Source organism: Telopea speciosissima, chromosome 4, assembly GCF_018873765.1.
Source record: "Telopea speciosissima isolate NSW1024214 ecotype Mountain lineage chromosome 4, Tspe_v1, whole genome shotgun sequence".
Classification (NCBI taxonomy): domain Eukaryota; kingdom Viridiplantae; phylum Streptophyta; class Magnoliopsida; order Proteales; family Proteaceae; genus Telopea; species Telopea speciosissima.
The window spans coordinates 65060002-65073369 of NC_057919.1; the positions used below are offsets into that span (position 1 = coordinate 65060002).

A 13368-nucleotide genomic window follows, 5' to 3' on the forward strand; every position below is an offset into this window, starting at 1 on the left:
GGGGTCAGCTTGAAGGCGGAGCTGGATGGAGGAGAGGGTGTCCCGACAGACAGAGACACGAGAGGAAATGTTGCCAAAGGTGGAGGAATTCCAGACTTTGAGAGCCACCTTGACATTTTTGAGCTTTTTGGAGAAGGCAAGGAGAGGGGAGGAGAAGGAATGGACTGGGATGTTCCAAGCCTCTTGGACAAGGGGAAGAAAACCAGAGTGGGAGGACCACATGTCAAAGAACTTGAAGGGTTTTGGGCCAAAAGAAAGGAAAGGAAGGACAAGATTTGGAAGGCCATCTTCTTTGATGTTTCATCTAAAGCTAGTTCCCTCCCCCTGAGTAGTGTTAGGGATTCCCCAAGGAACAGGCTTATTGTTGTCTCCTGGGGCCTCCCCACCACCATTTTGAGCTCTTCCTAGCCTCCGGCTAGCTTTGTTGGCCCTCGAGCTTGTATATCCCTCCCCCCTTTTTCTTCGTAATTAAATTTTTATTCATCCAAAAAAAAAAAAAAGAGAGAAATGGGGGAGTGGTCAGAGAGGCCAGGGAGGTCAAAAAGAGCATAGGAGGACGGAAAGGAGTAAAGCCAAGGGTCATTGACAAGGACTCTGTCAAGCTTACATGCAACTCTGTCAGAGCCAGAGCGTTTCTTGTACCAAGAGAGATCAGCACCCGACCATCTGAGGTCGTTTAGCCCAGAGTCCTCCAGACAGGAGTTAAAGGCTGAGACTGCTTGGTGGTCGATAGGAGAACCACCCAATTTTTCATGACTAAAACGGACGACATTGAAGTCTCCTCCAATGCCCCAGGGGGAGGAACCAACAGAAGAAGAGATGGATCGGATATCCTCCCATAAAGGGATTCTATCAGGTGGCGATTGAGGGCATAGACCATGGTGAAGAAACAGAGATGGTTGTGAAGGTGGTTGGAAATGGAGAGATGGAGAAATTGGGAGGAAGAGGAGGTGACTGAAATATGGAATTTTGTGGGATCCCACAAAACCCAAATACAGCCAAGGGGGGAGTGGACATAATTGGAAAGGAAGGACCAAGAGGGGGCCAGAGAGTGAGCAATGCGGGACGAGTTATACTCGAGCACTTTGGTTTCAAGGAGACAGCAAAGAGGGGATTTGGAGGTCTTGAGGCAGACACGGATTTCAGCTTGTTTGGTTGGGGCATTGAGCCCATGGATGTTCCAAATGGTCTAAGGGATCATGAGAGGGGGGGAGGAGGGAGCAGCCATCCAGTGGAGGAACTAACTCTGGACCCCGGTGGAACACTGCGGGGCCTGAGACGGTATTCAAGCAGGGGGGAAGCAAACCAGGGGAGAGGAGGGAGAGGGATGGCACAAGTTGGGGCCAAATGAACCGGTAAGGGGAGCTGGGACTGGTTCGGTTGTGTTCAAGTGGATTAGGCTGGGACTGGTTCGGTTAGGTTCTAGCGGGTTGCGGAGAAGTGGTGATAAGTGGGTTGTGGAAAAGTGGGGGTATATGGGTAAATGGGTCAGGTCAACAGGGGACAATTTTAAGTTGGATGGGACAAGGGGAGGGCCACGTGGAAAGGTCGAATGGGAAGTTTGGGGAGTAGGTGATGACGAAGGGGGTAGGTGAAAGCTAGAAATGGGGGGGTTTAAGGGAGAAGCAGTGGAAGGCACTGTGTTTTGTATAGCAAAAGGGGAAGGGGGGGTTAGCAAAGGGAGGTTGCAGGTCGTCACAGAGCTCCTGGAGAACCGGAGAGACTGCGACATCATAGGCAACTTCAGGATCGAGGTCCATGAGCGCAGAAAACCTGCTGTGGCCAGCGTCAAGTGAGCGTCGTGGTAGGTGAGCCTCGGGGAACTCGCCAAGCGTTGAAGCCTCTTCTGGTTCCCGGCGACTCCTCCGGTGGCGCTGCCTTTGTTTTTTCCGGTCACGAGGACTGTTGCGAAAAGCAGCGATGGCAGGAGTAGCGATGGAGTTGATCTCGTTGGGAGCTCCGATAGAACCATCGTCAACCGAAGCAGCAAGGGAATCCATCGAGAAATCTTCAGAAGGGGCGTGAGAACCAGCAGCAGGAGGGCCAAGCAGGGAGGCCCCAGATCTAAAGAACCAGCAGCAGACACTGCAGCCGTGGACGAAGCAATAACCTGAGCCGAAGACGGAGCAGGTCTGTGATTTTCTGCGTTAAGTCTCAGCCACAGCCAGAGTCGAAGGAGCAATCTGGGAAGTCGAGTGACCCTTAGAGGAGAGAGAGTCTGAACCACAGCTCTTGGAGGTGTAACCGAAGAGCTTGCAGGCAGAACAATGTTGGGGTAGGCCTTCATAGAGGACACGCTGAGTGAAGGAATGCCCATCTTCTTCTTGGATGTTGACGAAGTCTGGAGGAGTATCATCAGCACAGAGTTCGACGCAAATGCGAGCAAAGGAGAGTTTGTCCATTCTCTTGGTGTGCTCGTCGGAGAAGAGGGGTTTGCCGATGGTCGATCCGATGATGCTAAGACCTGAGGGGCACCAGTAATGGAAGGGAAGCCCAGGTAGGTTGATCCAAACTGGAATGAGCTTGAGATCGATCCTGGTGAGGGAGGAACGACGATCCCCCTACTGGAGATAAATCTGCTTCTTGTTCGTGCATTTTCTTGAAGATGGGTCTGATAGTCTTGTTGTGGTTAGGCTTTGCTTGTTAAGGCCTCCTACTGATGCACCGTCTTCTTATTTTGTCTGTTGTGGTTTCTTGGGTTCTTCCCCTCACCTCTTTCAGGCCCCTTTGTAGAGGTAGGGTCTTGTAATTTGCTTGTTGTTGGTTTGTTCCTCCCCCCCTTTCTCTTTCTTTTGATAATGAATTTTTTATTCATCTCCCCCCCCCCCCAAAAAAAAAAAAAAAAAAAGGAATTTCGTGAGAGACATTGAGATGGCAAAGCTCCTTTGCCTTTGGTGTCTATAGTGGTTTAGTAATTAAGATGGCATGCACACAAAGGAATTGTATTGCAGAAAAGGCACCAAGGAAGTCAATTTCAACAAGAAAGAGAAAGCTAGCGTATGCAAATTAAGTTACTATACAAATGGTCAGAACAGATGGATGACTGAACATTCAAATGATCATGATGGCAGCAATAATTCAACTTGAGATTAAAAACTTCCATAATCATGCTGCATGATGAATAAAAAATAAGAGGCAGATGAAATCAAACCCCAAGGTTAAACTAATTAATTAAGAAAAAGAATGATATGGTAACATCATGTTAGAAAGTTCAGTAAGATTCAAATGAAATCAAACCCCAAAGTTAAAATGGCTAAGAAACACTTGCATCCTATGGATAAAACTCAGAGTAAAAACTGTTTTTCTGCTCTGTTTCATTTACAACTTCATCTTCCTGAAAGTGAAGGATATATGTTTATAACGATGTCGTTAGGTTATTGTGTCACATGCTATTCGTCCTCGCCTAAAGAAAGATCAATAGATTGATATTCAACAGGATTTCTTTATTAGAAAGATTCAACAAGCCACTATATAAGGATAAAGATTTAAAATGTTGTAGTTTTCTCCCATTATTATCTACTATATCAGAATTTATGTCAAAAGAGAGGCAGCATGCTTTAAAACACGAAATCCAAATTTCTGCAAACACAAACCTTTTACTTTGTTGATGAACCATCCAAAAGGATGAAACATGGTCAAGTGAAGACAGGTCCAAAATCAGAATAGGGTCCTGCAGATAAACCAATGCAATATAATATAAAATGAAACAATTTCTACTTTGGTCCCTAAACAGTAACTAGATATATGTGAAAATCTCGAATACCTTTTCCAAAACCCAACCTCCTTGAACAAACAATGAAAGATAAATAGGTTTCCTGATATCTGCTGAATAAATATGTACACTATTGCGCGATGTGATAATACCATGTTGCCTCTCAACACTATTCCCTTCTTTCGTTCTCTCCCAGATGGTAAATTCTGCAGGACAAGGAAGCCTGTTCTCCAATTTCAGAGGAGAAGTGATAGAAATTTTCCAATCATACACAGGTGCATTTAGTTCTGTGTGAAGCACCGAGGCATCTGTGCCAATACTAAGCCAAAAATACTGCTTACTATTGTTACCAGGAGAGCAATACAAAAGAATATCCTTCTTCTCAAGCTGATTCAACCTAAACGTAAAAATAGAATTCATATTTCCTGGGTTCATGGTATTTTGTCTAGAAAGTGAACTCCGGTCGACAAAGGATTGGCTGTTCTCATAGGCATAGCCGGAACCCACAGCAACTGCATGACCCCATGAGTATGATGACTGAGGATAATCGACAAAAGGACGAACTTGCAAGCATAAGTCAGAATCCTTGGCCATACTTCTCCAGGGTAAGACAGTTGATGATCCTGGACCAATAACAGTGTAACTGCTTGATTCTGAAGGTGAAAGAGCAGTGTTATGGAGCATAGGAATAGGACAGACAGATAGATCTAACTTGACATCTGAGTCATTTACGGCTGTTGCAAGGCCCCTGAATATAGCATGCTTCTTCCCATTATTCATGACAACTTGTAAGGCAATGAAATCTTCTTTCAATGTTTTAGGAGTAACTGACAATGGCACTAATGATCGAAGGCTCTCCCATGGTCCCTCTGGGCCAAGACCCACCCAGAAACCTGAGTCCCTATCAGTCTGATTCACACTTTCCATCTCCCAATGAAGGTTTGCAACTGTCTTCCTTTCAAAAGAACAAGTAGAAACAAGCAAACATCCATAACTACTTATTCCTTCATCAGTTCTCAGCTGGCCCTGGAGGAAAGACGCATTGAATAAGAAGAAAGATATGTAGTTCAAAGGCCTGATGTGAACAAGCATTCATTGGAAAGTACATGTTCACTCATGGAGGCATACATGCATATATGATGGCAAGAAAATGTACGCACCCTTCTTGTTAGTGGATACGAGGCAAGCTTTTGACCATCATATGGCTGATGCAGCATCCTCAATGAAGCCACCTTCTTCAGCTTGTTTACATCAGGTCCAACAGGAATGGAAGATGCACCAACAACTTCACCTATTACAGAGACCATGCATTCGGTAATAACATAAAAGGAGATAAAATATAGATACTATAATTTAGTTCCAACATTACCTTTTTATACTAACTCAACTTAGCCTTATACTAAATGGGTCGCCTACATGGATCTGCTGTGATCTGTCTGCAATCAACTCTATTCAAAGCCATACTTGTTACTAATCCTAAGTTATGCATGTGTTTCCTCACTACTTCTCCTAGAGTCATTTGAGGGATACCCTGCCTGTTGTACTAAATTTTTATACTAATGTCAACTAAAATCCAACCAGCAAAAACCAAAAACATGGAATTTATTGTAATACGCGTACAAGGGTATATTTGTCCAGTAGGGTTTAGTCTTTGTTGCCCTAAGGATATATTTGTAACTTTTACTCCACAGTTTACATTATAAATAAAGAGGGCTTGTCTCATTGACATAAGTTCAATTCCCCAAAATTCTTCATGGTATTAGAGCTAGGAGAATCAACATTGGGATTCAAGTGCCATGAAACCCTAGAATCATCGACTCTCTCTCGCGCGTGCCTCTAGCCCTCACCTCCGGCAACCCTCTCTCTCTCTCTCTCGGCCTCCACTTCCGTCTCCTCTCTCTCTCTCGGTTTTTACCGCCACCCACCACCGCCTTGCCCCTTCTCGCGGTTCTCCCTTGATGGTGATTTCTTCTCGACCAAAGGATTTTTCTACCCCATGTATTAAATCTCCCATATAGTTTTTTGGAGATTTTCATGTGGTGATTTCTTCTCCACCAAGGGATTTTTCTACTCCATGTATTAAATCTCCCATTTAGTTTTTTTGGAGATTTTCATGTGGTGATTTTTTTAGATTTTATTTCCCATCTCTTCTTGTGACCAGCAACAATGTCAGATCTGTTTACTGCATCTACTGGACAGGAAGGGGTAGTCTTACAGTGTGAACGCGACTTCCCTTCGTTCCCTATGAACTCCATCAAGCTTGATGGGAGTAATTATTTGATGTGGTCTCGATCTTGCTCTCTTCCTATGGGTTGCCATGGTCTCTCTGGCCATCTCACTGGAGCTTCTGTGAAGCCTACTGATGCTGGTCCTGCTCAGATCAAATAGGAGACTGATGAATGCTTGGTTATGTCATACCTTCTCAACTCAATAGATCCTGCAATTACTCAGGGGTATCTTCTTCTTGATAGTGCTGCAACCATCTGGAAGGTTGCAAAGGAAACATATTCCCAGGTTGGTAATGATGCGCAGTGCTACGAACTCCGAAGAAAGATACACAACATGCAACAGAAGGATCTCTCTCTCTCTCTCCCAATATTATTCTGCTATGCGTGGTCTATAGCAGACTTTGGATTTTTATGGGAGATTTACTGCTACTTGTGATGCAGACATTATTGCCTTTCATAAGTGGGAAGATAAACTTTGGGTTTATGACTTTCTAGCTGGTTTGAATATGGAGTATGACCAGATCAAGGCCTCTCAATCGAGATCCTTTTCCCACTCTTGAGCAAGCCTATGTGATTGTTGTTTCTGAGGAGAGTCGCCATACTGCTATGGTACATTCTGTGCCCATGTAAGAGATCTGCACTTTATTCTAGGTACTAGCACTCCTACCCGTGGGAACTCTTCCCATGGACCTCCTGCCCGTGTGACTGATGGTTCTGATTCTGAGAAACCTCCTATGAAGTGTGAGTATTGTGGAAGGAATGTCACACTGATTGATGCTGGAAGTTCCATGGACGTCCTCCTCTTTCTCGCAGCCATGGTCAGGCTCGTTCTGGTGGTGCTACTGCCCTTCACTCTACTGTTGATGATTCCAGCCCTGATGCACCTCTCTCTCTTTAGATGAGCTTACCCACCTATGTCATTTGATGTCAAGACTCGAGACTTCTACCTCAGGTATTTCTTTCGGTAGCCATTGTGCTTCGGTCGTTTCCATTCCTTGGATAATTGCTACTGATCATATGACTGAATCCCATTCCCAATTTTTTCAATACTTTCCTTTAGCAGGTAATAGTCAGGTTTGTGTGGCTGATGGATCCCTCTCCTCTGTTTTGAGAAAAGTGTCCAGCAAATGTTCTCCCAATCTATCTCTTTCTTTGTGTTTCATGTCCCTAATTTTTCTACTAATCTTTTGTCTATTAGTAGTCTTACAAGGGATTATAATTGCAAAGTAACATTCTTTCCTTCCCATTGTATTTTCCAGGATCTAGAGATGGGCATTACGATTGGCTGTGGTAAGATGGATGGTGGTCTATACTTGCTTGAGAGCTCTTCATCAGCTTTGTCCACAGTTGCTTCTCTCCCTGGGTCCTCTACAATTGCATTATCTGAACTTCATCAATGGCATCGTCGGTTGGTCACCCCCCTCCCCTTAGGGGTTTTATCTAGGCGTTTTCCTACTTTCGTTAAACAGTGTAACCCGAATGCTTTTATTTGTGATGCTTGCACTTTAGCAAAGCAAACCAGACAGATTTATCCTATGTCTGATAATCGTAGTTTGATTCCTTTTGGTGTTATTCATTCTGATGTGTGGGGCCCTGCCCGTTTCGTGTCTACCTCTGGTTTTCAATGGTTTGTTACCTTTATTGATTGCTATAGTCGCACTACATGGATTTATTTACTCCACCAAAGGAGTGATGTGTTTCACTGTTTTCAATCCTTCCATAAAATGGTCCAAACCCAATTTGACACCCAAATAAAAATTCTTCGCACTGATAATGGCAAGGAATACATGGTTGGTGCCTTTTAGTCCTATTTGAGTGATCATGGGATAATACACCAGACCAGTTGTGTTGATACCCCTGCCCAGAATGGTGTTGCTAAACGTAAGAATCGCCATCTCTTGGAAGTGACCCGCTCTCTTTTGTTTTCCATCTCTGTTCCTTCCCCTTTTTGGGGTGATGCTGTTCTCTTGGCAGCTTACCTTTTTAATCGTATGCCTTCTCGTATGTTAGCCAACCGCTGTCCCCTTGATCTCCTCCTTGGTTCCTCTGCTTTCACTGTTCCTCCAAAAGTTTTTGGGTATGTAGCTTTTGCCCGAAACCATCATGTTCATGGCAAGTTTGATGCCAGGGGGCTTCGGTGCATATTTCTGGGTTACATAGCCACCCAAAAGGGTACAAGTGTTATCACCCTCCTTCTCGCAAGCTGTTTGTCACCATGGATGCTGTGTTTCAAGAAAATGTTCCTTATTATTCATCCTCTACACCTCTTTAGGGGGAGAATAATCCAAGGGAAGAGGTGTCTCTTCTGGTTCCTCCCATGGAGATGCCCTTAGTAGATAATGATATTGAAGATGGTGTAATAGGACAGGAACAGCAGCCCACGACTCAGGGAGAGCAACCTCAGCCCGAATTACATTCTCTTATGAAGGTATTTGTTTTTCTCGAAGAAAACAGCAGCAAGCTCTTAGGCCCATGACCATCACTGTCTCTCCCATCTGATTGGACTTACCGGATTCAAGTCATACAGATTTTCCTTTGTCTGGTAAGTCTCTTCTTCCTAGGGATCCAAGTTTAGATTTACACATTGCTATTCGAAAGCCTATTAGAACATGCACTCAACATTCCATTTCTAATGTTGTCTTATGATTCTCCCTCTCTCCTACTTTTCAAATCTTTGTTTCTTCGTTGTCCTCTGTTTCCATTCCTAACATTTGGCAGGAGGCACTGGCTAACTCACATTGGAAAGACGCAATGAACGAAGAAATGAGAGATCTTGGAAAAAATAACACGTGCGATTTGGTGTAACTTCCATATGGGAAAAGAGCTGTAGGGTGCAAATGGATGTTTGTTGTTAAGCATAAGGCTGATGGAATAGTGGACAAATATAAAGCAAGGCTGGTTGCTCGAGGGTTCACCCAGACTTATGTGATTGACTATCAGAAAACCTTTGCACCAGTGGCCAAGATGAACACTGTTTGGGTTATCCTCTCCTATACAGTAAATCAAAGATGGGACCTTCAACAATTAGACGTAAAATATGCATTTCTGCATGGGGAGCTTGAGGAAGAAGTGTACATGGATATTCCTCCTGGTTTTACATCTCAAGAAACTAGTGGGAAAGTCTGTAAGCTGAACAGAGATCGGTATGGCTTGAAACAGTCTTCTAGGGCCTGGTTTGGTCGCTTTCATAAAGCCATGGTCTCCATCGGTTATACACAAAGTAATGCAGGTCATACTTTGTTCATCAAGAAGACAACTGACCATATTACTCTCTTAATTGTTTTTGTGATGAAATTGTCATCACTCATAGTTGTCAAGACGTCGCCTAGGCGTCCATGCGCCTTTCTCTCGCCTTGGTTGCCTAGGCGATGCCTTGTCGCCTTGTTGGTGTCGACTTGGATTTTTACCCCCTCGATTGCCTTGGTTCGCTTAGGCGTCTTAAGTCTTAACAACTATACATCATTGGGAGTAGTATTGAAGAGATATCTTCTTTGAAGAAGTTTCTGGGCACAAAATTTGAGATCAAAGATCTGGGAAAATTGAGATATTTTATGGGCATTTAGGTAGCCTACTCTCCACAAGGGATTTCCCTCTCCCAACGGAAATACACCTTTGATCTCTTATCTGATACAGGCCTGCAAGGCTGCAAGGCTATGAACCAACTGATACTCCTGTTGAGCCTAATTCCCATCTTTGCAGTAAATATGGTGAAGCTGTTGACAAGGGTAGCTACTAGAGACTAGTTGGAAGACTCATTTATTTATCCCACACTTGAGCAGATATTGCCTTTGCTGTTAGCAAGGTCAGTCAGTACATGCATGATCCTTATTCATCTTATCTGGATGCCGTGTATAGGATCTTATGATATTTAAAGGCTGCCCTTGGTAAGGGAGTTCTCATTTCATCTCATAATCATCTTCGCATTGAGTCCTACATAGATGCTGCTTGGGCTGGCCGCCCAGATGATCAGAGATCTACTTCTGGTTATTGTACTTATGCTGGTGGCAACCTAGTTACCTGGAGGAGCAAGAAGCAGACAGTTGTGGCTCGCTCAAGTGTAGGAGCGGAATTTCGGGCCATGGCCCATGGTATTTGTGAATTACTTTGGCTTCAGGGATTGCTTCAGGATATTGGAGTATCTGTTGAGGTGCTCATGCGTTTGTACTCAAGTCAGCCATCAGTATTGCTCACACCCAGTCTAGCATGACCGAACCAAACACGTGGATATTGATCGCCATTTTATTAAGGAGAAATTAGAACAGGGTCTGATCTGTATTCCATTTGTTCCCTCTGATGGTTAGTTAGCTGATGTATTTACTAAGGGTTTAAGTACTAGAGTTTTGTTAGTATTATTCGCAAGTTGGGCATGATTAATATCTATGCACCAACTTGAGGGGAAGTGTTGTAATATGGGTACAAGGGTACATTTGTCCAGTAGGAAAGTCTGTGTTGCCCTAAGGGTGTATTTTTTTTGGGTGAATAAAAAATTTCATTACCAAAGGAAGAAGAAAAAGAAGAACAGGAGGCCCCAAAAAGGGGAAAGAAAGAAAAAGACAGCCAACCCCAGCATAGCTGGGGTGGTCCAAACAACAAAAGAAACATTTTGAAGGCCCCAGGAATCAACAATAAGCCTGTTCCTTGGGTATCTAAGCACTGGGAAGGAGGAACAGAGGATAACTTTGCTGAGATTTCAAAGGAAATGGATTCCCAAATCTGCCGGTAAGATCTAGAGTTGGAGGTCCATTTCCTGACATTACGCTCCTTCCAAATATGGTTGAGAGTTGCACAAAAAGCCAGTTTTCCCACGCATCACATAAGGTGGAGCCCGCAAAGTACTTGGCAATCACTTGCCATTCTCTCGGGAAAAGGGTGTATGCGTCTCTGGGTAGGCCAGTACTTGGAGAGGATGCCTTTCCAGATAGCTTTGGTGGTGGGGCACTCAAAGAAGAGGTGATTCAGATCTTCATCATTGTTCCAGCAAAGGCAACAAGTAGGAGACACTAGGATCTGCCGGCTACGAAGAAAAGCCTGAGTTGGGAGGCAATTGCTGAAGATTCTCCAGGCAGTGAAGCTGTGACGAGGGATGTGGTGTTTGAACCAAATAAGCTTGTACCAAGGGACCACCGGGGCATCTAAGCGAATGTAGTTCCAAGCCACTTTGGAAGAAAACACACAGGGCTTGTCTGTTGACCAAGTAACACAGTCTCCACTTGTCCTCTGCCTTTTGGGAATAGATGAGAGATCATTCCAATAAGGAACAAGAGCAGGGATAGGGGGGGGGGAGTCCAGCCATCTGTATCAAAGATGTCTGCCACCAAGGAAAGCCTATGGAGACCTGAGGCATAGATGGTTCTCGGGGTGACCAAGTGAAGAAGGATACCCCTAGGGTGCCAATTATCCAACCAAAGGTAAGTAGAGCCACCATCTCCAATCTGAGAGCGGATGGCCTGATGAACCAGCTGGCGGTAGGAGAGAATTTTGCGCCAGACCCAAGAGGCTTTAGAAGAAGCTAAGGCAGTCCACATGGAGTTCTGGCACAGAGGCCCAGAATAGATCCAATCCACCCAAATGCTTTTCTACTTTGAGGCAACCTTCCAGAGAAGCTTAATGATGCCTGCTGTATTTACTTCTTTGATTCTTCTGATACCTAAACCTCCTTCTTTCTTTGGGAGGCATACTGCAGCCCAGCTGAGAGGATGAAGGAACTGAGAGGAATCTGTACCCTTCCAGAGAAATGAAGCCATGAGAGCTTCTAAGGACTTGATAATGGAATGGGGAAGGGCAAAGGAACCCAACCAGTAGATGTGTGAAGCCTCTAGAACTGATCTAATAAGAACCAATCTTCCAGCATAGGAAAAAAGCTTGCCTTTCCAAAGCTGAAGTCTTTTTCGGATCAGATCTAACATGGGGCTGCAGTGATGGGCAGTGAGCCTAGCCAGAATGAGGTGAAGCCCTAAGTATTTAACCGGCAGCCTACCTTCTGAGAAGCCAGCTTGACCAAGGAAAGCAGCTTTTTCAGTGTCAGGAACCCCAGCAAAAAAGATCAGAGACTTAGAGGGGTTGATGCGGAGACCCAAGAGCTCTTTAAAGTGCTGCAGGCATAAGAGGATAGACGCCAAGGAGGCGTTGGAAGCCTTAGAAAAAATCATCAGGTCATCTTTATAAATAGAGAGATTATCTTCACATTGACTAGTGAGACTCTATGGTTACATAAATTGTCTAGAAATTACACTGATGACAAAAACATGACTAAGAGTAAAAACTATTTCCTCCTACCCTAATCTTTAAAAGAGCTTTGTGACTAGAGACATGATGTATGTAAACAAAATAGCTACTTGTTTCTGGCAACTCATCCCTTTGAAGACATGTTCCAACTAACAGTCAGTACTAAGAATCAGGTATAGCTATTCACACTAAAAAATATTTCACCTTACCAGCTTCTTAAGCAAAACAATTATTTTTTAGAAAATTCCCATATACTCATTACTGGTGAAGTTCCAGGAAACAAATGGGTTTAGGAGGCTGATTAAAGTATATCTCATATTTTCCCTAGCCATGGAAGTTCTTTCAAGAGAGATTCAATGCAAATGGCAGTCCAACAGGCTTTTTTTCTTCCTCGGTGGGCATTAGGCAAGGATGCCCCATATCTCTCCTTATATTTTCACTAATCATGGAAGTTCTTTCAAGGGAGATTCAATGCAAGACTGATCAACTCTTCATTTCTCCAATGCCCAAGTGTAACAAGCTCCAGGTCACTCACCTAGCATTCGCAGATGACCTCATGGTAATTTCCAAAGCAAACATCCTATCTATTGAGACTATAATGGCATGTTTGAATCAGTTTGAGATTTACTCCGGTCTCAAAATTAACCCCCATAAATCTCAACTCTTTTTGGCTGGTATATCTGATGATGAAAAGGTTCTCCTTCAAGCAAGGACTTCATTCCCATTGGGCCATCTCCCAGTTAAGTATTTGAGTCTGTCTCTTATTCCAGCTAGGCTGACAGCCCATCATTGCATTCCAATTTTGGATCTCATGCGCAAGAAGCTGCAGTTATGAAAAGGCAAACTCATCTCATATGCTGGCCGCCTTGAGTTAATCAGATTGGTTCTCCAATCTTCTTAGATTTGTTGGTCTGGAACCTTCGGTCTACCTCAATCAATCACAAAGGATATTGAAAATCTCATGTGCTCATTCCTTTGGAAAAGTAAAGAAACATCTCGCTTCCTCCATCCGATGAGTTGGGCATCAGTTTGCCTCCCCAAATCGGAAGGAGGCCTTGGTTTGCGAAGAATTAAAGAGGTAAATTAAGCTGGTACTCTCAAATTGATATGGAAAATTGCTGTCAAGAGGAAAAGCATATGCGTCGATTGGATATATGCAGGGCTACTTAGAAATGACTCCATATGGTTGGTCCCCACAACCTC

The 13368-nt window shown here is 44.0% G+C and overlaps 1 protein-coding gene across 2 annotated transcripts in view; it reads right to left on the reverse strand.

The window, feature by feature from the left end:
* The window catches only part of LOC122658659, a 218728-nt gene that overhangs the window by 46752 nt on the left and 158608 nt on the right, over positions 1-13368 (reverse strand). For both annotated transcript variants that reach the window (XM_043853701.1, XM_043853700.1), the window contains exons 47-49: positions 4873-5003; positions 3764-4738; positions 3594-3670 (exon numbers count right to left, since the gene is read on the reverse strand). In XM_043853701.1, the coding sequence (XP_043709636.1) occupies positions 3594-3670; positions 3764-4738; positions 4873-5003 (1183 nt within the window). The remainder of the gene's footprint in view (positions 1-3593; positions 3671-3763; positions 4739-4872; positions 5004-13368) is intronic.